General features: G+C 41.9%; 3 protein-coding genes across 3 annotated transcripts; all 3 read right to left on the bottom strand.

Moving 5' to 3' along the window:
• Window positions 1-784: 784 nt before the first annotated feature.
• Window positions 785-2,028, bottom strand: LOC133901603 (uncharacterized). The gene is made up of 3 exons (XM_062343020.1): window positions 1,493-2,028; window positions 1,349-1,404; window positions 785-1,226 (listed from the first exon to the last, which is right to left on the bottom strand). The coding sequence occupies exons 1-3, from the start codon at window positions 1,719-1,721 to the stop codon at window positions 996-998; spliced, it is 516 nt and encodes a 171-aa protein (XP_062199004.1). The 5' UTR covers window positions 1,722-2,028; the 3' UTR covers window positions 785-995.
• Window positions 1,791-4,692, bottom strand: LOC133902313 (uncharacterized). The gene is made up of 5 exons (XM_062343912.1): window positions 3,954-4,692; window positions 3,578-3,852; window positions 3,318-3,456; window positions 2,027-2,503; window positions 1,791-1,955 (listed from the first exon to the last, which is right to left on the bottom strand). Exons 2-5 carry the CDS (start codon window positions 3,667-3,669, stop codon window positions 1,791-1,793), a joined length of 873 nt encoding a protein of 290 aa, XP_062199896.1. The 5' UTR covers window positions 3,670-3,852; window positions 3,954-4,692.
• Window positions 4,693-23,121: 18,429 nt separating this feature from the next.
• On the bottom strand, window positions 23,122-27,952 carry LOC133901346 (two-component response regulator-like PRR95). Its single transcript, XM_062342683.1, has 8 exons — window positions 27,622-27,952; window positions 26,597-26,758; window positions 26,383-26,513; window positions 26,102-26,254; window positions 25,259-25,397; window positions 24,857-25,175; window positions 23,667-24,360; window positions 23,122-23,554 (listed from the first exon to the last, which is right to left on the bottom strand). Exons 1-8 carry the CDS (start codon window positions 27,812-27,814, stop codon window positions 23,462-23,464), a joined length of 1,884 nt encoding a protein of 627 aa, XP_062198667.1. The 5' UTR covers window positions 27,815-27,952; the 3' UTR covers window positions 23,122-23,461.

Raw genomic sequence — 27,952 nt, 5'->3', positions numbered from 1 at the left:
TTCTCCAATCCTGCTCACTGGCCAGCCCAAGTATATTTCTAGTCTTCTCCAATCCTGCATCGTCATCTCCTCCAATCTCTTTTCCTTCCCATGCTTTCCCCATTTCCTGCGTTATCTACGACAACAAGAAATCGCTAGATCCAACAACCAAGGGAGTTGCTGGGGAGGTGGCCGGGGTAGGGCGGTTTCCAGCTCCTCCAATCTCTTTTCCTTCCCATCCTTTCCCCATTTCCTGTGTTGTCTACGATGGCAAAAAATCGGTAGATCCAACAATCAAGACCGGTGCTTCCACTTCTCTGCGAATCTGATGGGTTCGCTCTGGATCTGGGTCTCTCGGAGCGTGCAAGCAACATTGAATGGCAGGAGGTGGTGCAGCGGCTCGGTGCTGCGAGACCCTGGCGATGAGGTCGCACATGCAGGCGACGCAGGCGACGGCGAGCTTGGCGGCGCTGAAGTCGAAGAAATGGACGACACCACTGATGCAACGCTTGAGTTCCTACATCCAGCAGATTTCCTGAGTCTCTATTGGTTTGCTATTTTAATATTTAGATTTGTTCTCTATTGCTTCGTATTGACTTTACTGAGTTGTATAAGCTAGATGGCACATAGAGGTCAATATGTTATATTTAAATGCATGTTTTTTATGTTACAATTTCGTGGATACGTAGTTCTAACATCAGATAAAGTAGTCCAAAGCTTTATGAATTCATATTAAGTACTGGTATTTCATTGTCTTGATATATATAAGAAAAACAATAACATTCAAGGAAGTTAATTGATGGGATAAATACTTGATGAAATATTCATACTGTATTGTGAGAACTACGAATGCATTTATAACTCTGTTAATATACTATTGGTATTTCAAGGAGGTACAAATAGTGTTGTTCATTAATATGAACTAATAAAATTTCTACTTCTAGCGTAGTGGCATGTGCGTGAATATTTTTCCAAACTTCCTCCTGACATCTCTCTGCAGAACAATAATTATGTACCTAATACATGTATTTTACAGGTGCTCTCCTATTTCTTTGTGATCTATATAGAATTGGATGTTCAGTTTTGTGCACTGGTAAGATGTCCTCCTCATTGTTCTTTTCGGTACTAATATTTCTCTCCTTTCTTTTCACTGTAGGTCTTGGATTGCATCCTTCATCAGAGTTGCTTATGCCGCTAATACCTTCATTGTCCTCCTTTACTTCTTCTGCATTAGTTTTATGCTTGTTCTGCAAAGTATTGTTTGTTTTGAAAATTAGTAACGTGCAGTAAAAAATATGATAATAATTATTTCCAAGATATTATTTTATCAAGGTAAAATAAATCGATAAATACATGTTCATAGGATTACCTCATTGATATTGTTGTTCTTTGCAGCATCTATGTCTCCTCTAGTATTGCTTTGTTGTTCCTACCAAAAGTTAAAAATGGTATTTGTACATTTAATGTTAATAAACAAATATGAAATGACTACATATATTTATGTGGAACAGTACCTCATTCTTTGAAAACTTTGATTCTATATCAGAATCATCATGAGCATGACCAATTTTTATCTGGTCATCTGAATCTTTAATTTTAATTAATCTTCTAGCATTTCGTCCTTTTTTTTGCTTGTTTTGTCTCTCATACTTATTTGTCACATTGTCATTTTGCTCTTCCTTTAGCTCCTCTGAATCAGTGGTCTGTCCTTCCAAAAAAAATCGATAAGTTGTTAAGTTCATTAGACGCAAATGAAATATAAAGGTTTTGTTGATTTAAAAAGATTTGATAATCTTAATTTTTCGTATCGATCACAACCTTTCTGCTTCTTTTTTTTTATGAGCACCTTTCTTTCGAATTGTGTGAGCACCAGTGTCCTTGTGTTTTCTCTTCTTCACATCAATTTCATATTCATTGGTGGTGACCTTGTCGTTATTGTCATCCTCTATATACTCTGAATTAATGGTTTGTTCTACCTGCAATATATCGAGAAGTTGTTCAGTTTATTAAACACAATGAGAACATAAAGCTTTGTTCACTCAAATACCTGATAAGTTGGAATTTCTGTTTCTATTATGACATTTCTTCCTTTCCTTTTTCTGTGAGGATCTTTGATCCGTGATATTTGATCACCAGTGTCCTTGCATTTCCTCTTCTTCTGATCAATCTTTTTGCCTAATCTTATTCCAGTCTTTATAGCTTGTTCTAAAATAGCTTTCTGTTTGGCGAGATTTTCGTCAAATTCCAAGCTTTCAACTTTAGGAGTTCCCTTTCTGGATTTTGCAACAATAATTTTCTTCTTTTTGCTGCAAACTTTTGTATCCTTTTCTTTTGGTGTAGTTCTTTTTGTGTGGTATTCATCTGAGTCATCATCTAATATGATACATCTACTTCTTGATAATGAATTATTTCTTTTACATTCACTGAAATGTATGTTGCTTTCATCCCTATCTTCAATATCTTCTTCACAATGCACAACAAAATTTGATGTCTTTTTCACTGGTGAATCCTTTGTGTTGTCTTCCTGAAAATAAAATATTTTGTTCAGTCATTTGTTTTGGTTGAAAAAATATAGTCTTGCATGCAGATCTATTCAACAACCTTATTTTTTGTTTGTTCCAGTTCATTATCATGCATCAATTCCTGTCAGGAAGATTCCATAAAGATATAAAGATATTAATCTATAATATAATAGAATACTATTACCCGATTTAAGAATACAGAAAATATTCCTTACCTTCTTATCTTTATCATTCAAGAATTTTGTTTCAAGATTTTCATTAGGCACAAATGTTCTTTTTACTAAATAGCCTGTCTTCCCTTCAGTCAAATTTTGGTTGCTCAGCTTGAATCGAAAGATAAGTATTTTTCCATATAATTGTTGTATAATCTTGGGCACATCTTCACAGCTTCCATTAAGGGAATCTAGTAAGTTTGAGATAGATGTGTTGACCATTCTTTGTGCTTCATCATCAAATACAGTGCATGTTGTAGTTGTTGTAGAGTCACTTATTTGCAGTCGAAGAAAATACCTATTATAACACATGTGTTACAACAATGAAAATATAATAGAACTAAAACAATGTTAATAAAGGCTGGTCCAACATGTTTACCTAGGTGTTGTCTTGTTGGGATATTTGTCACAGTTATTGCAATAATACTTCTCGTCTATTTTATCACACATTTTGTTGCAATACTTGCATGACATGTACCACCACCTAGCATTTTCTTGTATCTTATCTATCCTAGCTTTTGATGTAAATACAAAATCCTACAAATAAAATACATGAGTGTTAGTACTGCAAATATATAAGTTTAAACAATTAAAGGTGATATACTTGATCTGTTGGGTTGTCGTGTCTCATTTCTGTGATTTCCTGTAATGTTCTTCTGTTGTAAAACATTTGCTCCTCTAGTGTCCCTTGTATACTTTTGTTTACCTCCATTATTTTTGGTAAAGTTTCATCGTTTGAGTACCTGTACAATACACGGTATTAAGACATAAAAATAAATGGTTTAAAGATGTAATAATTACAATATTCAGGAAAATATTCAATATTTCCATATTTCGAAAATACATAGAGAATATATTGCATACCTGTCAATGAGTTGCCAAGTTTCTGGTAAATCTAAATCTATATATAATCTTGTAGCGCTAGTACTCTTCAAAGAGAGACCTGGTTGACTCATTTATATGTTATCTATATTTATGAGAAATCATCATAATATATTGTACAATATTTGAACTTACTTTTGAACATTGAGGCTTCAACCATAGTTGATGTAACAATAACAACTGTATGCTTTCCAATTACATCTTCATTCAGATAATGTGCTAGCTTCCCCCATAATGTTATCCTGATTTTTTCACCCCTGAAATTTTTTTTTTATAGAGCATGAACTTTAAATGTAAAAACTGAATGCGAGAAAATATTTTTTGGATGTCCATAAATTTAATGAATATGTTGTCTTACTCTAACAGGAGAAGTTCAATCTCGCGGATATCTTTAGTACGCTGACTTGATGTATTCCTCATTATTGTTCTCTCTTGTACTGGTTTAATACTGGTAAGTAATCCAATTATATCTGGAAATTTAAGGATAAATTAATGTACAGTAAAAACAATCATAAATTAAATTAGTTCATAACCAAACAGTTACCTGACCATTGTTTATCTTTATTTTCTCGTTCTAGTAGTTTGTCTTTTGTAGCAAATTCAAAGTAGTATTCCTGGAATTTATCTGATGCTTCATTCACCTGTTTCACCTTTGTATTATACATGAAAACAATTTAATTGAATTGCTCAATGGACGGTATCTGCTGGATTCCTGAACTTTGAAATTACTGAATGCATATATAGCTTTCTCATTGATCTGTGGTCTATAAGTATCTATTAGATTCTTCCAGATAGTAGCATGAATAGTTTCGCCCTGTTGAAACAGAGGAATTTAGCAAACAATTAAAAAAATATGTATTTGTATAGACGAATATTACTAAAAAAATACCTGTTCATCCAGCAAGATCATATCCAAGCTCATGAGTTCATCAGTTGCATTATTAATTGAATCCCAAATTCTTATGACTTTCACTTTAATGCTCATTGATTCTCCTTTTGTCGTGAACTCATTCAGTTTTTTATATGCCATAGTATTGATACCTCAAAGTACAAAGACAAATGGAAATTCAGATATGTTCATGATATAGTAGTCAAAATATGCTGACATAATGTTTGTAACTCAAAGTAGAAAGGCAGATGGGAATTGTGATATGATCATGGTATGGTAGCAATCCTTTTGAAATATTCCCTGCCTCACTTTTTTGTGCTTATTTTCAGGATCTTTAGGGGCATTATTTAATCCCCATATAATAACTGTGAAGACTAATGAGCTACTTCAAACCCATATAATAACTGTGAAGGCTAATGAGGTACTTCAAATATGCTATTTTCAGGATCTTTAGGGGCATTGTTTAATCCCCATATAATAACTGTGAAGGCTAATGAGCTACTTCAAACCCATATAATAACTGTGAAGGCTAATGAGGTACTTCAAACATGCTTCCTCTCTGGTGTCTTCACATTAACATTACTTTAAGAACAAAATTAATGTGATGATATGTAATATGCGTATGTCAATATAGTAACGGGCATGAAGAAGGCATGGGCATGGAGCATACCAATCAGGCGAGTTGCAAACCAAGGTGGCAGTGGTCCGCGAGTTGTAGCCTCCGGATTTAGCAACAAAATTTTGGATCTGTCAGGTTTACTTTGAGAACAAAATTAATGTGATGATATGTAATATGCGTATGTCAATATAGTAACGGGCATGAAGAAGGCATAGGCATGGAGCATACCAACCAGGCGAGTTGAAAACCAAGTGGCAGTGGTCCGCGAGTTGTAGCCTCAGGATTTGGCGACAAAATTTTGGATCTGTGTCCGTACTTGCCGATTGAACTCCAAAATTTGGGCGTGCCTGTGTTGTTCTGGTCTTTGGTGATGCCATATTTATTGTCATGATAAGCTATTGATGAGGAATCTATTAGGATACGGAGATGCCTACAATATTTAAATATCTATCTGCTTTCTGACGTGCTTTCTGACGTAAAGTTTTGGAGACCAACATGGTTACTTAAACAAATTCCAATCTCCTATCCGACATCATTTTAGATATTTTTGGAGACCAACATCAGTATGGTTCAATTTCCAATTCGTATCTCCAATCCGAGCCGTTTCTGACATAAAGTTTTGGAGATCAGCATGGTTACATAAACAAATTCCAATCTCCTATCCGACATCATTTTAGATATTTTTGAAGACTAACATCAGTACGTTCAATTTCCAATTCGTATCTCCAATCCGAGCCGTATAATTTAGTACCCAAAATAGATGGTGTAGATCCTTCCCTTTTTCTATGATTAATGTGGGAATTTCTAGGCCTTGAGGATTAACGTGGAGGCTCCTTTTTTTCCCGTATACTAAGATAATAGATGTTCATTCTCTACCCGTTCGTTAAAAAAAAGACGATTCTTTATTTCAGGTGCTAATCTCAGTTGACTGGTTTCAACTACACGATCAAGATCCGACGGATGTGGCTCTTCTTCTTCCAAGCATCGTCCTCTTCCTCTTGCTTCCGCCCAACCGCCGGGTGTCCCCAAGGTGTTGGTACTTATCTAAGGCTAAACATCATTAATCCTAATCTCAACTATTGAACACACAAGCATAAGTGTGGAAGCATGTACTGATCGGAGTTCTGCGATGCCATTAAGTTGACGGTGAGGTGATGCAGTGCATGTCGGCGTGAGGGAGAAATTGTCGGCATGATGTAGCTCCTAGCGACGTCGTGGATGAAATCACCGATATGATCCTGCAGTAGAGGTGTAGGTCTTCCTGTGAACACCAACGTTAAGCCGATTGAGTAGGGGATTTGTTGAGGTGAGAGCAATCTCTGGAGATCGTTGGATCAACCAGAGGGCCGGCTCTCCCTTCTCTTTATATTGTGCTAGGCCACTGGGGATCTAAGCCATCGATTGGTTTGGCATCTTGGTTAGGGCGCGTACTGGGCGCCGTACCCTCTTAGGACTCGATCGATTGTTAGCCATCGAGATCATAATACCAACATTCTCCCTCTTCATTGTCAAAGGCTAACATCATAATTCCACCTCTCAAAAAAATAATACACCAAGGCAAGGTGTTACAATGTTCAATAAAATGCCACTGAAATCCCAGCACCTATAGTGCACTATTCTATCTAGATATGGAAAAACTTTATACTTAATGAGAGTTGATCTGTTTAACCTCTTAATTCATAATCATAGGCTTTCTAATAACCCATGTCGGCAATATAATAAAAAAAAATAGGATGGTAAGCCTTTAGTGAGCAGCGCCATAAGCATTAATTCAATATTTATATGATTGGCACTGATAGTTTGATTTTGGATTCTATCTTTCACAACATAATACTCAATATCGATGTGTTTGACAATACCACTCGACTTGTTGTTACTCGTATAGAAAATTAAGCATAACATAAGTGGTTTCATAATACTATATTACATTCTTAATTCCAGAATAACGTTAGTTCTTTAGTCATATTGCCTGCTCGATAGCCTCATAACATACTACAAACTCAGTTTGCATCATTGATAATGATGTAAGTGTCTATTTGTAGCTTTTTCACGAGATAGTTCCTCTAGCGAGGGTGGGGATAAAACATATCGTGGATTTCCTTAGTATCCACACACATTGGAAACAGATTCTTAAAATGAACATGTAGTGCTTAATACCTTTTAATGAAAATATATTTTAATGGCTTTCCATTGGTTTGGTCCTGGATTTTATTGATATATGAAGTATCTCAGTTATGAAAACTAAATTAGGACGTGTACATAATGATTCTTACAGCTGAAACATAAGGAACCAACTTCATCTGCTTAGTTTCATAATGGTTCCTCGGTCATCGCATATTAAAATATTTTAAACTTATTGCCCTTTACAATAGGAGCAAGCGAGGCAGGTCACTTATGCATACTGTATTTCTTTAGTGCTCTGTCGATATATATCTTTGGACCTATCTCGGTGAATATCATTATAAAGGACGTAAAAGCTTTATCAAGATCCTTTATATGATTAAGATGGTGAATTTTTCACATCTAAATTTTATTTAAATGTAGTTGTTAATTTCCTTATAATTTTAACCAAAATGAAAGAAATCATTAGTTGAGATTTATTATTATCAATCCCTTCTTTTTGAGTGTTGCTTTGAACATTTCGATATTTTCCCTTAGTGCCACGCTTTGTTTTATAGACACATTTACAGCATACTGTTTTGGCTATGTAGGGAGTTTCTACTAAGTCTCATTCATCATTATCGCTCATAAACTTTAATTGTTCATGGCATTAAACCACCTAGACGAACATTCTTCATATGAGTTGGGATTTTCTAGGAGTGCTAAGGCTAATTGTTAGGTGCATTATTAGAAATTTCAGAAACATCAACAACTCCCCATCATTTATGCAATTGTCAAAGTCAGATGAGTCTAAAATGGTGGAGAAACAGTTCCTTAATGAAACGCTCTATTCACATCATAGATATTCAAAGATATCAAGAACTCATTTAGAGGAAGGAAAACTATTAATTTCTTAATTTAAGCTTAATAATACTATTATTGTCTCTAAAATTATATTAATAACCATAATCGTCCAATAAAAAAACTAGTGGAAGATTCCTCGTGATGGAAGAAACATGAACACATTATTAAGTTGAAAAATAAAGCAGCTATCTAATACTAATGAAAGTGGTCTGACAGCTTCAACTTCATCTTTGTTCTATTGGCAACTATAAGACTTTGCTCCCCCTCTTTTTTTGTTCTCATGGTATGGAATGCCTATAATGAGTTGGAAACGTGCACAATAACACCTGAATATATTCACATAAAATAAGAGGATAAATTAACATAAGGTGATTCATCAATACATGTTATTATATCATTACTTTTTCTTGTCGGCCACTTTAAAAAACCAGGATAGTCTTTCTGTTAATGTCCTTTGTTGTTGCAGAAGTGGCAATCATCATCCTTAGTTTCTTCAGTGTCAGGGGCGGAAGGAGCAGATGCATGGGGCGCCCTCTATGCTGTATTGTCATGCTTAGCGATAAAAAACAATTTCTTCTTAGATTTATAATCTGCTTGAAATTTCCTTTTATTCTTAAGGCTGCTTACTTGATTAATGAAATCTTTATTTTTAGGCTTCGGTCTTTCTTCCTCTTGGACGCACATCGTCAAGTCGCTCATAGTCCATTTATCCTTCTAAGTATTGCAGTTAATCTTAAAGGAAAAAAATCAATAGGGAGAGAGGTCATAATGAAATGGACAAGAAAAGCATAAGAGATTTCCATTTCCATGCTCTTGAGTTTGACAGCTATGTCTGTTATCATTATGATGTGTCTCTTATACCGTTTGATCCATAATTATACTTAGTATTGAGGAGCTTCTGAATTAACGTACTAGTATAAACCTTAGAGGTGCCATGCCAAGTAAGTCATAGCTTTTTTATGAGATTGGGATTGCTCTCCTTACACCTTCTAAGATCAAGTTCCTCATAATTATTAATGACATGTATTTGGACCGCACCCATTTCTTAGAAAACGTATCATAAGTTTTCTTTAGTTTATCATAATTCTCCACACTAATAGCAGGAGCAGTGGAAGCGTCAACCCTAAGTGCATAGTCAAGGTCAAAAACTCCAAGAACAATAGCCACTTTAGCTTTCCAAGTAGGAAAGTTGTTCCCCATAAGTTGATCTATGATGTCAATTGTAGCAATAGCAGAGGAAGCGTTAAGACATGAGAAAAAGATTTCACTATGTGAAAAAGCCTCAAAAGTGAAGTGTCATAATAGTCATGGGTGACGGGTGCCGCACCCGTCACCCTGAATGCGTCACTAATGATAAGTCATAAGTGACGTATAAGGATCCGTCACTTATTAAGGTCATAAGCGACATGTCACAACTGTGACATGTCACTTATTACAAGTCATAAGTGACGGGCCATAGTTGTGACCCGTCACTTATGACTAACGAACATTTTTTCTGTTTTTTGACACGAAAAAAAAAATTCACCCGAGAGCCACCCTAATACAGAGCCCATGGCATATGTCCAATCCACATCATTTTCAAACATATTTTGATCTTTGCATTTCGTGGGACTCGAACCAACGCACAGGGCTCAATATCATTAATCCTAATCTCAACTATTGAACACACAAACATAAGTTCAGAAGCATGTACTGACCGGAGTTCTGCGATGCAATTAGGGTTGACGATGAGGTGATGTAGTGCACGCCAGCGTGAGCAAGAAACCGTTGGCTTGATGTAGCTCACAACGATGTCATGGATGAAGTCATCGGCATGGTCTTGCAGTAGAGGCATATCTCTTCCCGTGAGCACCCGTGTCAAGCCGATCAGGCAAGGGATTTGTGGGGGCAAGAGCAATCTCTGGAGATCGTTGGATCAACCAGAGGGCCGGCTCCCTCTTTTGTTTATATTGCAGTAGGCCACTGGGGACCTAAACCATCGATTGGTTTGGCACCCCCGATCAGGGCGCGTACGTGGGCGTCATACCCCTTATGACTTGATCGGTGTTAGCCGTCGAGATCATAATACCAACACGAAGCTCACTCGCTTCCACGCTCCACTCTCCTCCTCTCGTCTCTGGTGGCGTTCCTGTCGCCGGATTTACGCCCGTCGTACCCCACCACGCTAACCTGGCTCTGCAGGGACCATCAACTTGCCTCTCTGGCCCGAGCATTAGCCCATCTGGTGATCCTCCGTCACTTACGGCCAGTGGCGTCCCTCTAAGTCCAACAATAGATAAATTTCCATCGGGAAGTCACTGCTGCCAACCCTGTCGCTATATCACTCTGTTCACATGGTTGATTGAAAAATTCGTATATCCCAGGCATTTGAAATTTAGGATGATTGAAAAATAATGTTTCATTCTCTTGTTAGCACGGTGATTTTGCGATGGTTTGAAGTTATCACATCCCTGACCCATTTTAGAAGTCAAAAGAGTTGGTAAAAAACAGCAGATATAGATCGTTGGCACTTCGGCATTTTAAATGATTGAAGTAACGCGTTGACAAAGCTATTGAGATATTTTCTGGGAAAGTTAACGTTCCATGTACGGTTCCGGTGGTACATGGTGTGAGTATACAATACACTGTTACTAACCTCCGTTTCTATTTAACTGACCATTTTAATTCAGACACAAACTTAAGGCAACCATCATTTTTGTATCAACTGACGAAAATACCCTTGAGTAAAAAATTAGGGCCAATGAGTGAAATGGTGAAATTTTTTGAAAGAATTTGTGCAGCCTTCTGACACGTGTGCCATGGTAGGGGCAAAATTGAAAATAAAATCTCGAAAAGCGCATAGTGCCAAGTATTTAAAAAATAAAATGGTTAAAATGGATAAGTATTTAGAAATAGAAGTTGGTATGTTGTTTAAGAGTCATGCGTGCACTACTGCGACTTCGACTGAAGTGCAAGCAACGCTGTGGATTCTCTGTCTCATGTCTGACTAACCCTGCCCGGGCAACTTGGAAGACCGAAATGAAAAAAGAACTCGTGATTATTATCTGCGACCCTTCTTCCTATCGTGGACAGATAAATAAAAAGGATATGAATTCCTTTTATTTTATTTTATTTTGGAGGAAAGAGAGGATATGGATATTTTAGCAGTTGTATATTCACTTTTCATTTCCAACTTGTTTTTTTTCTACAGTATGATGCCCGTCAGTCGTCTTATTCCTAGCGGAGGTGAGTCAGACGGGAAACACAAACGTGTTGCTCGATGGACTTTCCGCTCTGATTTTGCAAGAGCGATCGCGCAAAATCCCTCGTTTCTACCGTCAGGCCGGCCGGTAGCTAGGCGGACCGTTGGTGTCGACGAACAGTCCAACTCCAGGAAATATCCTAACTCGTAGATATTGTTAAAAGATCATCACGACGAGCTCTTTTGAGCATTTGGTCTTCGAATCTAAAGTGGGAAGCTTAGCTTTTGGAGGCTATAGGTCTCTCTGGCTATTGTCCCTTAAGTAGGAGAATAAATTATTCTCTGAGAGAAGTTGAAGATTGTCTCTGAGGATCTCGACGTCTTCGGTCTCGTCGATCTCTCAGAGCCCTAGCCTTCTGAAGACTCTCGTCTCTCGGAGCCTAGATAGGTTTTTCGGAGCTTGGAGGGAGAGGCCATCAGACCTTAGAGAAAGATTAACTAGAGGGGGCAACCTGGCATCCTCGGCGCAAGTAGAGGACGTCTTGACATCCTGGCAGTGCACGTCGTAATAGGCGATTGACAGAATACCACATCTTTAGAGCCACTTGTACTAATGTATCACTATAGTAGATAATATCTTCTAAATTAGGAGCAAAGGTATTCCACCTAGACCCATGCTGCGTGATTCAACCGGCTCTAGGCCCTTGACGTATTACGATACTTATATCGCTGTAAGAACATACATGTACATCTGCACCCTGAATGATCTTATAAATACACACCCATGGTCATCAGGCCAAGAGACCAATCCTTCTTACAATCAACATATTTGGTGTTCCTTCCTCTCCACTTCATCTCCAAATTTGACCCACTCTTGTGAGTGAGCTCTCGCCGTACTTATTCGTGCAAGATATCTTCTTATGCCAACAACGCACTGCCCGTGGGAATCTAAATATAGAAGTTTAAAGGGAGGTAGGACGCCACCAAAGACCACCAAGAAGCTGGCGCAAGCAGTCGTTTCTATCGCCACACCTATGCAGGAGTACGCATGACAGCTGCAACCGGGCACCCAATGTGCCCACGCCTGCTTCACAGCTGGACAGAGTGGTAACCCTCTGGCCAACATCGACCCAATAGCCTAGGTTGGCACGGAAGCCCAAAATGATACAGAAACTTTCCAGCAATGGCGTGGTGAGGACCTCGCCGCACCCTAGGAGGTTGCAGTCGAGGTCGCTGCAAGATAGGCCGCCCTCCAATGGTTCTGGGCACTTGAGCCCAATGGCACCCATGCCTAGGTCCAGCCCCCAGATGCTTCCGACGACGGCATCCCCAACACCTCCGTTGAGCCGGTGTCCTCCGAGAGCTTGGTCACCTTGCAGCCTCCTCGCCCCCCGTGGGTGGAAGGAAGTTCTGGGGAACCACAGACTCTGATACGTGCATATCCCGTTGGCACCAGGGGTGCCGACCATAGGCTCCAACACTACCGGAAGAATACCATTGCATCTTGCAGGCGGCGGACGTGGCCACAACATCGGTCACTATCGGACCCTCGTAACCTTCTGGGAGAAATTCCTTGGGAGGAGAATGGGATGCCCGGTAGGAGGAAAAGCTGTCAACAGGCGACCCGGTGGTCGTGAGTCTACAGCAGGCCGCTGGGCAAGAGGCCAGATCTTACCAAGCTCCACTTGGCCCGTAGGGCTGCCTCCGGCTCCACCACCAACGATGCAATTCTCCAGTGATGGGGACTGAGACACACAAGCGGCCCCACCTGGGCCTCCGGAGGGGTGGGACCCCTGACTGGGCTCCTAGGACTCTCGTGTAGCCCGAACCTTTCAACAGACAACCCCGACTGGGGGAACTAACCCTTCCAGCGCCTTTAGGCTGTGAAGGCTCCCTGGCCCCTGACCTTATGGTGGAGGCTCTGTTTTTGCAAAGGTATGCCCGTCTATAGCCACCTAGCAATAGCTTATCCAGCTAGTTTATATTTATATAGCAAAGTTGGCATACCCTGAAAATAGCTAGCCTAGCTATTAGAAAGTCTCTATGACAAATAACTAATAGGCAGCAACAGGGTACTATAAGACCTAGATCACGCTTCTGCTCAGTAGTAGGCAGCTTTACTTAATCTTTATCACTGTTCAACAGTAAAGTATGAAACTTAGCTTAAACGGTTTACCCTTGCCGAAAATATCATCCAACGTGCGGCAGGCAAAACCCCTCCGGCGAGTCGATGGTGTAAGCCTCGATGCCGAAAGAACAAAAACTTAAGTTTAGTTATATCTTGGTCCTGCAATAGGTAGTAGAACCTAAGCCATGCCTCAGTTCGGCATGTACTAAAGAATAGCCGTTCGACCAAATCGCGACTTATACTATCAATTAGCTAGTTGCCGACAATGGTAAGGTACTAGACCTAGCTTAGGTTACACCTCTATCCAAACAATAGATGGTAGAATTTAAAATATATCTCTTCGGTAAACCTCCCGCAGCTCTCGCCTCCCGCAACTAAAGGCCAAGCGGGTCACGAACCACCTCCCTCGTCCCCCTCGTCGGCTTCACCTTCGGCAACCACCGCGGGAGTTTGGGTGCCTTGCCTTCGGAGCCTCGTCGTGGATAAAGGCTGAGCGGGTCACGGACCGCCTCCCTCGGCTCCACCTCCGGCAACTGCTACGGAACTCCAGATGGCCTTACCTCCGGAGCCTCATCGCGGCTAAAGGCCCAGGGGGTCGCAGATCACCTCCCTCAGCCCGATCGTCAGCTTCACCTTCGGCAACCACCATGGGACTCCGGGTGATCTTGCCTCCAGAGCCTCACTGCGGCTAAAGGCCAAGGGGGTCACGAACCACCTCCCTTGGACCGATCGTCGGCTCCACCTCCGGCAACCGCAGTGGGACTCCGGGTGGCCTTGCCTCCGGAGCCTCACCGTGGCTAAAGACCAAGGGGGTCGCGGACCACATCCCTTGGCACGATCGTCGACTCCACCTCTGGCAACATCCGCAGGACTTCGGATGGCCTTTCTTCCGGAGCCTCGCCATGGATAAAGACCAAGCGGGTTGCAAACCGCCTCCCTTGGCCCGATCGTCAGCTCCACCTCAGGCAACAGTCGCGGGACTCCGAATGGCCTTGCCGCCGGAGCCTCACCACGAATAAAGGCCAAGTGGGTCGTGGACTGCCTCCCTTGGTCTAATCATCGGCTCCACCTTCGACAACTGCCGTGGGACTCTAGATGGCCTTGCCTATAGAGCCTCGCCACGGATAAAGGACAAGAGGGTCACACACCATCTCCCTCACCCTGATCATCTGCTTCACCTCCGGCAACCACCGTTGGACTCCAGGTGGCCTTGCTTCCGGAGCCTCGCTGCAGATAAAGGCCAAGAGGGTCGTGGACCGCCTCCCTTGTCCTGATCGTCAACTCCACCTTGCTCCGGAGCCTCGCGCTGGCTAAAGGCCTAGGGGGTCATGGACCACCTCCCTTTGCTCAATCGTCGGCTCCACCTCCAGCAACCGCCGCGGGACTCCGGATGGTCTTGCCTCTAGAGCCTCGCCTCGGCTAAAGGCCCAGGGGGTCATGGACCGCTTCCTTTGGCCCGATCATAGGCTTCACCTCCGGCAACCGCCGCGGGACTCCAGATGGCCTTTCCTCCGGAGCCTTACCGTGGATAAAGGCCAAGCAAGTCGCGGATCACCTCCTTTGACCCGATCGTTGGCTCCACCTCCAGCAACTGCCATCGGACTCTAGATGGCCTTGCCTTCGAAGCCTCACTAGGGCTAAAGGCCCAGGGGGGTCATGGATCGCCTCCATCGGCCCGATCGTCGGCTCCACCTTCGACAACCGCCGCGGGACTCCGAATGTCCTTGCCTACGGAGCCTTACCGTGGATAAAGGCCAAGTGGGTCGCGGACCACCTCCCTTTGCCCGATCATCGGCTCTACCTAAGGCAACCACCGCAGGACTTCGGATGGCCTTATCTTCGGAGCCTCGCCGCTGCTAAAGGCCAAGCAGGTCACGGACTGCCTCCTTTGGCCCACTCATCGGCTTCACCTTTGGCAACCGCAACGGGACTCCGGATGGCCTTGCCTCCGGAGCCTCGCTGCAGCTAAAGGCCAAGCGGGCCGCGGACCACCTCCCTTGGCCCGATAGTTGGCTCCACATCCGGGCAACCACCGTGAGACTCCAGATGGCCTTGCCTCCGGAGCCTTGCCACGGCTAAAGATCAATTGGGTTGCAGACTGGCTCCCTCACCCCCCCCCCCCCTCGTCAGCTTTACCTTTGACAACCGCCGTGGGACTTTAAATGGTCTTGTCTCTGGAGCCTCACTGCGACTAAAGGCTGGGTAGCGGACCGCCTCCCTCAGCCACCTCGTCGGCTTCACCTCCTGATAGCCTTACCTTCGGAGTCTCACCACGGCTAAAGGCCTAGGGGGTCGCTGACCACCTCCCTCAGCTTGATCGCCGACTCCACCTCTGACAACCGTCGCGGGACTTCAGATGACCTTGCCTCTGGAACCTCACCGCAGCTAAAGGTCGAGGGGGTCGTGAACCGCCTCCCTAGGCCCACTTGACAGCTTCATCTCCAGCAATCACCATCAGGCTCCGGATGGTTTGCCTTGAATCTAAAATCTGGAACAAATTTAGAGTGAAGTTTATACCGGCTTCGGATAGAAGAGAGGGCTATTTTCTTCTCATATTTTTCTACAATATTTTAGATGAGTTTTTCAACAAAATGTTTATATTACGGATAATTTATCACGAGGGAGTGTTAGAATTTGATTATAGTTAGTGATCAATTAGCAATAAAGTGTCTTTATCAAAGAGACATATTCTTTAGTTAAGAGACTTAATATCCTTTCATTATATCGATTGGAGAAAGACATATCTCTCCAATAACACATTTTTATTGTATGTATAAACATTTTATTAAATCAATACTAAAATTTTATTATCTATGCTTTCTATCTCTACTTTCATTTCTCATGCAATAGTGCAGACCTACCTTGCGTTGCGAGACGGAAAAACGATTCAGGCAGCGTGGTCACGTGGGGACGAGCGTGCGGCGTACGTGTTCGTGATGCTTGGAAGGCACGTCGACTAGCGTAGCGTGTGGTGGCATGGTTCCGTGGCTTTCGGGCCCTTTTGAGTGAGGTGCTGGTCCACGTACGTCGTCTTGTGACCAGCAGCGCAGGACGCTGCCCAGCCCTTGCCGCCGGTGGCGACCCAGCTCGACGCGAAGGCGACACGCCGCGCGTACGTAGACGCCCTTGTCCCGACCCGTGCGCGCCACGTGTGGAATCACGGTCGGTGCTCACGGCCGAGTCACCGGCCGCGCAGGCGCTTCCGGGCAACTCCTGCAGGCACGCGGTCACGGTCGAGTGGTAACAGGTCAAGGATTTCTCTGCTCCATGAAAAACTCCCTCTCCTGTCCAGAACTTCGAAAGAGTTGGAACATGCTCCACTGGTTTTCGTGCTCCCAACAATGGTTGTGTATTGACCTCATTTGAATAGCTGAATTGATTCCGTTTACGCGCAGAATCGGTGTTGCCGCAAGCCAAACGGCACCTGTCAAAACGTTCAGCTGGGATCGATTCGGTGAATCGGCCTGAATCACCGAAATGGTTGGGAGGCCGCTTCTCACCGTTTCTGCGTCGGGCACTTCGAACATGCCCCTAGACTTCAACGGATTTTATGCTAAAATGCCACTGGTCCAACGGTAAAAACCGTGTATTTTTTAATATTGTATTAGAACCATGTATTTATAATATTGTATTAAAACCATGTAGTTTGTAATATTGTATTAAAACTATGTATTTACAATATTGTATTAGAATCATATATTTTGTCATCACACATCTTTAATGTTGTTATTATAAATAAAAAACAAACAAACACCATAACAGCATAAGGACAAAATAATCAATTGCATTATTATTCTCTTTTTTTAGAAACTGAATCTAGAGAGCTAGTCAAACGGGTTTTAGAAGTAATTTTAATTCACCTTAGAAATATTTCAAAGAAAAATATGCAACAAGAACATTTTTAAGAAATCTTGATCTATACCAAATGCACCTTTAGTTTGAATTAGGAGATTATCTTCGGAGTGAATTAAATGAAAGTTTTTACTGGCTAGGATATTTTGGTATACTTTAAGCTATTTTTAATTGTCAATTAGGATTGCAAGTTATATATCTTTTGGTTATGAGATCGATTAAAAACTCAAAAAATAAATTAAAGACTTCCTCTCACCAAATTAAGTTTAAAAAAATAAACCTAACCTAAAACTACTATTAAATACCACTTGCACCCCTACTGTCAGCCCATCGCATTCCATAGAACCAATACTCGGATTCTGTTCAAACGATGACTGAAGCATGATCCACGTTTTTCTTTCCCTCGATGTCTACAGACCAGCGGATCGAGCATGCAAAGTTCTTTCCTCTGAAACGTTCTCTCTCTTAGAAATCCTAGAGTTGGTGAACAAATTTTTTTTTTGGAATGCAAACATGGTTTCGAATGCATCGCTGCTAACAGAACAAATAAGAAATTTTCACAAGCCCTTACCCAGGTATGTCTTACTATTATTCTTATTAAATAAGTAGATAAAAAATCATAAGATAGATAAAAAATTAATTAATAAATAAAGATTAAATAAGATAAATATATGTACGAGATAGATAGTACATCTACAAAACACCTGGGGTTACATTTCCCCTAACAGAATGGACTGGCCCGAAATTCTTAGCTCCACAGGCCACGACAGCCGCTATCGGGTGGGGCCATATGCAAGACCGATATAACTATATTCCCTTCATTCTGTTTTTTTATTCTTTTTTTCTATTTTTTTATTTTATCTCACCTTCAATAGTTTATTTTTAAAATAAAAGAAAAGATAATCTCGTCGTGAAGGAAATGATATTGAAAATTTCTTTGTGACGGGAACCGTAAATAGAAACTATTGAAATGCTGAAGTTAACGAAAATTCCGTCGTGAAGAAATTCTAGATACCGAAGAAAAACCGTTGAAGATAAGTCTAACAATGACTTACGGTTACTGGGGCTAGAGATTAGCGGCTAGCTATTCTGTATCAACAGTACGGACTACACTGGCTTCAACTTATGGTCCTAATTGCTTAGAGTTTTCTTATGGTAAAGTTTAAAACTATATGTATGTATTTTAGTCGTAATTGCTTTTAAAAATATACAAATTTGTTTTTTTAATTTTCTTGCAGCAGAACTATTCATAAATTATTCTCATTTTTTATTAAAAATATGTAGCAGCTATCCTTTGAATGGTTCTAGTTTAATCATAAAATTTATCAAACATCCGATTTAAATTGACTTAATCTGTTTATTAAATTGCTTACGAAATCATTCTAATTCGCTAATAATTTTTTACAAAGTTGTTTTTATAACTAGATTTAAGATGTAGAAAAACAAATGATTTTTTTTAGTACACGGCGGCGTTGTTGCCGACGTTTGCCGGGTGGTACACGGCGGCGCGCGCCACGGAGGCTTGCGGCTTCAGCGGGCAGTAGACGACGTATAGCGTGACCGCGAGCTCGGGACTATTGCCACCCGTTGCGAGGACGTCAAGTTTAAAAATCAAAAGAAATATTACGTTCTATTACTTTAAAATTCAAAATACTATTGGATAGTCATGAAAAATTCTGAAATTTTTTTATGGTGCAGAGGATAATATGACATGGCTCAAAAAGTTCAAACAAAAATATAATATATGTATAGATATAATAAAATTTATTGTTTTTGTTTCCCATTGTACATAATTGGAATGTTGTAATTTTATTTTTTTAACCTATCGTCTCTTGAAATGGCGACATGTGTATATTGCCCTTTCAACAGGTGATAATAGCCTAGTTCTACAATATTTTCAAATAGACGTCAATTTCTATAATTTTTATTTTCGAAATATGAAAATTAAAAATTCGTGATTCAGTTCCTTTGTATCAAAAGAGCCTTACGGCCCAACATATGGGTGGCACGACCGAGTTGGTTTAGCCTGAGCGGCAACTGATTGTGCCTAACAGGGCATCTATTATCTGGCCCCAAGAAATCCAATTTTTTTCCTTCAGAATTTGACTGAAAAATAAGACATTTTTAATCACCGGAAACTAAACCGACAACAAACAAAAAAAACGTACAGTCTCAAACAAACAAACAAGAAATCAGCGAAGAGAAAAGCACGTCCAGTGTTAGGGTTCATGGAGATTCTTGTACGTCATCAACAAGAAACCAACTTTTTCAACAGATCTAGCGATAAGCAATCAACTTGCTTGAATTATGCATGCGCGCAGAGCCAGCTTCCAAGCTAAGTGACCAAACTTTTTTGGACAAACTGTAAGCAACATCCAAACTGTAAGCAACATCAAGAACAACATTCAATCGTTGAGCTCGATCAGCATGCGTAAAAAACACCAAAAACAAGAATATTATAGTCAGAACTAATCGGTCGTCAAAACCGAAACGTCACGGCGTCCTCGAGCGATTTTGGATCTTCAGAAGTTGCTTCCGTATCAATCGATTAGCTTGATCAGCATGCCTCGGCAGTGTGAGGTTGCAACACAGCTGATGATGCTCTTCGTGATTATGCAGGCTGCCGCCCTGGAACAAAGACACAGTGTTCTTCCTCGTACAAAATCCACCGTTCATAGCTTCATTGGATGCTCAGCGACCCATGCCGCTTGCGTTGATTTGTACACCAACTTGAAGCAGAGATGAGATCAGCGCGGGCGAGTACCTGTTTGAACCTCCTCCCTTACACACAAACAAAAGGAGAAGCGAAACCGGACGTCTGTTTTTTTTTTCCCTTTTTTTGTCAGTCGACGACTTTCTACCATTAGATCAGCATTGAACGGTATAGATTCTTTCTTCCTCCGGTCAAGCACAGTTCTTCTTCCTCCCCTGTCAATCTTCCTCACGCGCTTGCCCCCAACTCTCCTGCTCCTACCAGTCTCCGGCGCCCGTTGGATCTGTTCCTGCCACCCGCCCGCCTTCTCCGCCTGGCTTGTCTGTCTACACACGAGCTCATCTGAGCTTGGCGATGGAAGCCTCCCAAGTTAACTCCTCCTAGAAATTAAGAAGGATGATCAGGGATTTCAATTTTATTTTGTAATTTTTTCATTCGTCGCTGAAAAGGTCAAAATTTGTGAAATTTTGATCATTTTTCGTCCTCTACTATGTTAATCTCACATGTCAGTGGAAGAAAAATTACGATATTAGATATTTTGTTTCCTCTAAAATTCCCAAACTTCATAAAATTTTGACAATTTTTTAAATCACCGATGTGGATTACAAAATATACAGCTGGCCGCAGAGCTGTGTGTTTCCACTCTGCTAGCTAACAAGTCCTTCTATCCATGAGTATGCAAGTTTCATACTTTTTAGTTATTAGATCGATCTAAAATTAAAAAATAAACTAAAAATTCACTCTCATCTAATTAAATAAAAAATAAACTGAATGATAACTCAAAACCATACATTAGATACCACTTATATTCTTTTTCATAAGCCAAATTCAAAACAACATACAACCAACTAAACAAGTACTCACTGCATATCACCCTATAAATACAAATGGTTGTCCTGATTTTACTCTTCCCATCGACAGTAGAAGGTACCATAAAATTTCTCTTACTTCCCCTGTTTATTCCTCCTCCGTGCGGTGGCCACAGGATCAAAAGTGTCCGACATAGACATGTACGGCCATACTCGTCACGCGTCAGTCCCCTTCTAGTCAGAGTCCACAACAGTGAACCCCCGTGCTGTTCGCCTCAAGAGTGCGCCCCTCCGACGCCGCTTCCTTCCTCCACGCCACCCGTTCGCGGCGGCAGCAGCCGTTCAACGCCTCCTACATCGTTCGCTTTCCCGATGACCCGGCCACCGCACTGCCACTCGCATGCGCCGCATTGTCACTGACCCTCGGCAAGTGGACCGGCGGCGGCGGCTGATGCTAGGGCTGTAGATAAGGAGCGGAGGCAGGATTTGAACATTGGGAGGCTAAGTAGACAGCGATCTAAAAAATAATTACTCACTTCGATAAAAAAAAAAATACATAATGGTTAGATACCGACATGCCTTGAAAAACAACTTTTACAACTATTTTCTATTATAATATATTTTTAAAATCATATTATTGTAAAAGTAATTTTCTTAACAAATCTTCATATGTTTAATCTAACTAAACATTTACAAAGATATTGACAGTCAATTTTTTTAACTGAATTCACATTTGTCAAAAATGACAAGTATATGTTACCATATATTGTAGATTCATAGTTTTGTAGCAGTCGGAGTAGAACTTTTTATCATGGTTAGAGCGTGAAACAAACTCTTTTTTCAATAGAAAATCTCCATTTTTTTTTTGTTATTTTTCATCACTACCACACAATTAAGCATACTGAAATTGAAAGAGGAATTAGATTGTTTCAAACATCATTCTTTATATCCAAATTCCGTGTATGTTGTATACCAAATAATACCCAATTAATGCATCTCGTAGGTTTACAATACACATTGATACTACAATTGGAGATCCTAGGACCTAGACACACCCGTTGAATCTTGAAAGCGTACCTTCACGGCCGGCCGAGCGAGAAGGTCATGTTGGCGATCGCAATTAGGCAAATGGCCGGTGCCGACGGCGTGCTTGCGGCAATGTCGGGTTGGTGATCGCACTTAGGCAAATGGCCGGCCGGCGGTGTGCTTGCGGCATCCGCGAAGACGAACAAACGAGGATGTCTAGAGTCTACAATCTAGTCGCAATTGGGAGCCGTGGCAAGTCCTTACCCTGCATGACTCTTCTGACAGGTTAAACAACGTAGAGACTTGGTTGGATACACACGGGCTTCACTATAGCCACTTATTGAGTTATTGTGCCTGAGCCTTGACTAAAACACATTCATGAGTGGGACATGTATCTTTTAACCAACTTAGATCAGCAGGGTTGCTAAATTATTAATCATATGAAACAAAAGTTGCCCTTGCCCGCCCCCTTGTCTCCGCCCCTGGGCCTATACTTCATATCCTTGGATAGGAATATGTGAAATTGACTAGGCACTGTAACCCTGAATGTACAATTGCACATGACTAAACAAGCCCTCTGACCATTCTTTGAGACGAGTTGACAGTTACATAGCAACCTAGCTGAATTTTTATCCTAATACCGCATACCCTAACTCCCTAGTGATTTTGGTCGTTTGGTGGCTTCGGAAGCACCGCAACCGGTGCGTCTTCCATGCTGTGTCTCCCAATGCCCAGTCGGCGCGTCCTCCATGCTGTGTCTCCCAATGCCCAGTCGGTGCGTGGACGGTGCCGCGCGGCGCGCGCCCAGTGAGCGTGTTCGCTTGATTTGGTGATTAGCCAGCCTGCCTTGGCTCCGGAAGCTAGTGCGAGCCGTGCTGCGACCGTCGTGTTCATCGGCAACCGGACGCATGCGCCGCGTGCCCAGGCTGCGGCGGAGGCAGCACGCGGTGGCCGCGCGCCGCTGTACACGTAGGCGAACGTGGCGGAGGCGCGGTTGCGCGGGGAGGCACGCACGAGCACGGCCTCCCGCGCCGAGCGTTGGCAAAGCCAGCACGATGGCGGCGCGGTCTGCCTCTAGTGCTGTGAGGTTCAGGTAAATACGCACGACGGCAGTGGCGCTGGCGAAGGTAAGCGACAGCAGTCGCGAGGCCAGCAAACAAGAAAGACGAATTCTGTCCAAACTGGTCCGATCCTTACAGAGACAATAACCAGACAACTCTTGAGATAATAACCATCCCTCAATTCCACAGTAGCACTTTGTTTGTTTCAGGAAAATTTCACAATAGCATTCGAGGCACGAAATTGTTTTACAGAAACTATACCAACAATGTTCATTGTAACAAGATGCACAGAAAGGAGCATGTCTCTGGATATCCAAAACATCAAACGAGTTGGCTAGTTACAAAGCTTAAGCACGCACGTGCCACGGGAGACTCATATCTCATCTTGACCTGAAACAAAGTAAGCCACGTATTCTAATGTCTACTAACAAGCCCTAAAACGTACGAGGTCCAGTGCCTAACCTAGGAAAAGAACAAAGTTAGCCTATACAAACATATATTGCACAAGCTTTAGCAAATATACAGTACTGCCCGTCAAGATCATAGCTTTCAACTCTTCAACAAAATCTTTGACACTGACGATCAGGATAGCCGGAACCCAATAGTCACTTGTAGTAGGCACCCCTAACTTCCTTGAATGCTATGATCTTGACGAACAAACTGGCCCTTAACTCGTGGACGCTGCTCTGCGAGTAATTTCCTGCTTTGGTACCGAACCTGCAAAAGAATGTAAAGGTGTAATGTAAACCACCGCTCGTAGTAGGTGACACCGAGAATTGGATTGAAATGAGATGGTAGATGGTAAAATCAGTTGCTAATTAGGGGATACCTTCTTCTCAAAGCACCTATCCTTCCTCTTTAGCCGGAACTTGTTCAATGCAGCCTCGCGCTGGCTCAGGTGACGAGAGCCTTCGGTGCTTGGGTTTTCAGGAACACCATTAAATGTGTTGGATGATTCAGTAGGGGCAGTGATCCGGTTGGAAGTGCTGTCACAGCCACTGCCGCTGAGAGTATTTCTGGCGCTGTCAAGCACAGTACTACTTCCGCTTTCACCAGTCATAGGGGAAACATGCTGTGGCTCATCTTTAGGAATTTCAATACGCAGATACTTGTCATTGGCATTAGGAGGACTAATGACAGATTGTTCCTCTGCATTTTCGACTTGCTTAGGGCCCATTTCATTTGGATCATTCGGTTGTGACCTCTGCTGCAATGAAGTTGCTTGTGGGGTCGATTCTTGCCACATGGATGTCTTTCTATTCAAAATGGGAGGGGCTGCCTGTGGGTAGTATAGGGATGCCACCTGTGTGCCATTCCAGAATGGCTGCCCATCGAATGTGATACCTCCAACAGGAACAGGGAATGGTACAACTCTAATAGGAGGGCAATTTGTTTCTGTCTTTTCTTGAGAGGGAGCTGCCAAATCTCCATTTTTGTTTTCCAGATGGGTTTGTGTTTCTGAGGTACCGCATATCTGACCATAACCAGCATTTCCTAAAGTGGACGTAGTCCTGCAGTTGTACCTGTGAACAAGATACTTCAACCGTAAGATCTCATATTTTGACTCTTGTGAAACTGTGAAAACAAGCAAATTGTGTGCAAGTTACACTAGAAGAAATTCCATGTCAAAATTTGTGTTGCAGCAACAATCTTTTGATCTTTTATGCTTGCAAGATCGTATCTTGTCAAGGTCCCATACCATGTTTGGAAAAAAAATGATGAAATGTTAAAATGACCAAAAATAGGAACTGAGCCTAGCTCGGTTGGTTGAGAGTGTAGATGTACGCCTAGACCACTCAAGTTCGAGTCCTATTCGACGCGAATTTGGGTGCCTATTTGTTCTTATTTACAAGTTCCTCTTAGGTTGGTCGAGTTTTTTTTTAAATGACCAAAAATATTTGACACAAAGAGAACATCTAGACTGGTGTTCTGAACTGTAACTAGTTGAGCTACTTTACAGCTGTCATTGGAATGACAAAAGCATCGTTACTATAACAAGTGAAAGAAAGGAACACTTACAAGGAAAACGCGGATGAAGTTGAATGGTTCAGTGTTCTTCTATCATTTTTCTCCTGGTTCTCTAATTTATTGTAGTCAAATCTTCTCAGCGATAGTTCCAACTGGTGTGCTGGGATGGCACAACTCTCGTCATTTCCCTGAGATATTGTTCTCATAAGATCCACCTCGCTCTGCGTGTGATGCTTCTGCTGGTTGTCAATAATATGGACTAGCTCAATATCTTTGGAAGCTTTCTCAGAATTATTATCATTCAAACGTGTCCTTTTTGTTGGTGATAAATCATCTTCTCTTGTTGGAATCAAGTTACTATCTCTAGATGCTGCCACATGACAAGCAGGTATAAATTAGCAAAATGCCAGCAAGCAAATTATACAAGTAAAAAATAATTGGAAAGATTGTTACTTTGAATTTTGGTCTGTCCATTTTGCTCAGCGCTCTTATGATTAGGTGTAGAGAGATGCCTTTCTGTTGGCTGATTATACTCCAAAAAGTTGTTAGTGTGCTTACTCTCAGCCTCCAGCTCTGACCTTGTACACGAACTCTGCATAAGGGGCATCAAATTCAATCCACGAAGACAAAGTGAAGATAACCGAATTTGGCAAACAGCAAAATAGCCCCTACTACCAACTACCAAGAATTTCAACACTATGCGGTATGATGTCTTGAAGAGAACATCACATTACTGATTTAATGTTACACATCACGTTCCGTCAAAATGTTACACGTCAACAATCCAGTACTTCAAAAGAAATCAAGTCTTATGCTACATTAGCTGTTCATATGTTGCACATTCTGATCCTGCATGCAGCCAAAAAAAACTAGTCACTTTTTTTTGGCAGATGCACTTCATTTTACCATGCCCAAGAGGACCGAATTGTGACACTTCCCCAACAAGAAACATTACTCTCAATCTCTCATTCAACAAACAGTTCCATTACCCACCTGACTCGGAAAATTGATAAATCAGTTTCCTAATATTAATAAAGATCCAAATGGTTAAATAACGTCTCTGAAATGACCTAGTACCAGCTTTACTATGTGGGTAATGAAACTGCCTTTGGACCAAACATCAGGTGATGGAAGTGTTACCATTCGATCCTGACTGGGCAAAGTAAAATGATCTAGCACAAATGCCATATGTAACTCATCATAGCATTTTACAAGTCAAATCATAAAATCAGGGCTACCATTAGTAGGATGAAGCAGCAGCTAGACAACATTATGTTTACTGATTCTAAAACTTACTTGCGCATCACTTTCTTGTTCACTGCATTCCCTATTTTTGCGGGCTGTGGTTTCAATCAAGTGATCAGCTTTTGTCTCGGCGGTCTTCTGCTCGATTCTTTCTGTAAGATTCTCTTCTTGTTGTATATGCTGCACATCAGGCCCACCGTTTGCCTGTAAATAGGGTAAGAGAAATTTAGTGATACTTAACTCTTGTGAAGAGCGCCAAATCTAAGTTTCAATTAATAAGAGCAAGGAAAGAAATGCAGTCATGCTAAAATGATGCAAATATGTCATCTTACCAATTGTTTTCTCCAAACATGCTGCCACAAGTTCCTTAACTCATTCTTTCTTATCGGCTTAACAAGGAAATCTGCTGCACCCTTTAACATGCATTTGAAAACCATGCTTACTGAATCATGTGAAGACATCACTGGATGCCAAAAAAAAAACAGCATTAGGCTTAATAGTGACAAAAAAAAAAGAACATGAGGAGAAGTGAAATTTAACACATACTTATAACAGGGATGTTCTTGGACGCATCATGTTCCATGATCGTGGAGAGCAGGAGGAACCCAGACATCAGAGGAAGTTCAACTTCAGTTAAGACGAGGTCTATGTTGAAAGATTTTTCCTTTAGGATGTCCCATGCCTTCACACCGTCAGAGGCTGCAGCAACTGCATGAACAAATATGATGCATAAGGCTGATGAAAAATGTCATTTTCAAAACAAAAAAAGAACAAACTCAAGAGGCCAAACATTAAGGTAAAATACCTAAAAAAAGGTTAAGTTAATGTCTATAAATCAGCATCCGCTTCAACCACATTTCTAACTATGCTAAAAAAATTACGACAGTACATAATATAACACTTGTACTCTTAGTTACACAGTATATTTAACAGCAGATGCCCCAAATGTCGTGAAGTTAGTGATAAATTATTGTTCTAGCTGATACTTGGCTCATGCGAGTCTTAATCGGTGTAGTCCTAAAAGCAGGCAGCACTGCAGCAAATCTCATCAATATGGTGGCAACAGAGCAATGATCTTTTAACACTCATCCACTCAGCAGATGTACACTAGAAGATTCAGGCAGGGAGGTAACTATCCAATATCCTCAAACCACTGTCAACTAGAAACCATAATTAGCGTCTCTGACAACAACTGGTTTCTTGTAAAGCAGATCAAGGCGTCATCACGCCAGACACCACAGTAAGCAACCATACCACCATGCCTTGCATGAAAACAGAAAAATCGGCTGCCACCTCCAAATTTTACCGCCGAGAAACATCGGCACCAAAGTTGGAAACTTTTCCACCGCACACCAAACAACGCATCGATTCCGTCCCAAGAAACCTACACCACCAACTCCATTCCACAGACCACTGAGGCACAGCCGCACAGACGACTCAGTCACTCACCCCATGCTTACACTCGTCTGATTACTGGTTAGCCGCTCTTCACCCCTAACCCTATGAATCCTAAATTAATTACCAACATAACAGGTAATTAAGCAAATCAATTCGCACGCGGCCGTGCGCACCTCGGTAGCCGCACTTGCGGAGCAGCGCGGAGATGACGTGGCGCGTGGAGTCGTCGCCCTCGGCGAGCAGCACCCGCACGGGCATCCTCGGCAGCATCCGCGTCTCCCTGTTCGACCCCTCCGCCGCCGCCGCTGCCTCCTCATCTCCGTCATACACATCCACCACCTTCATCTCCTCCACTCCTCCCCCCATTCCACCTCCTCACTCCTCTCCGGAGAGGAGTCCAACCACCTCTCTCTCTCTCTTCTCGCGCTCGCCACTTGGAAGAAAAAAGAAACCGGAATCGGTGGGCGGCGAAATCAAATGCCGGTGCGAGAGAGACGACAAGGC

This window comes from Phragmites australis, chromosome 20 (genome assembly GCF_958298935.1).
Source record: "Phragmites australis chromosome 20, lpPhrAust1.1, whole genome shotgun sequence".
NCBI lineage: Eukaryota > Viridiplantae > Streptophyta > Magnoliopsida > Poales > Poaceae > Phragmites > Phragmites australis.
The sequence above is the reverse complement of the archived record's forward strand: the minus strand, read 5'-3'. Positions and strand labels throughout refer to the sequence as shown.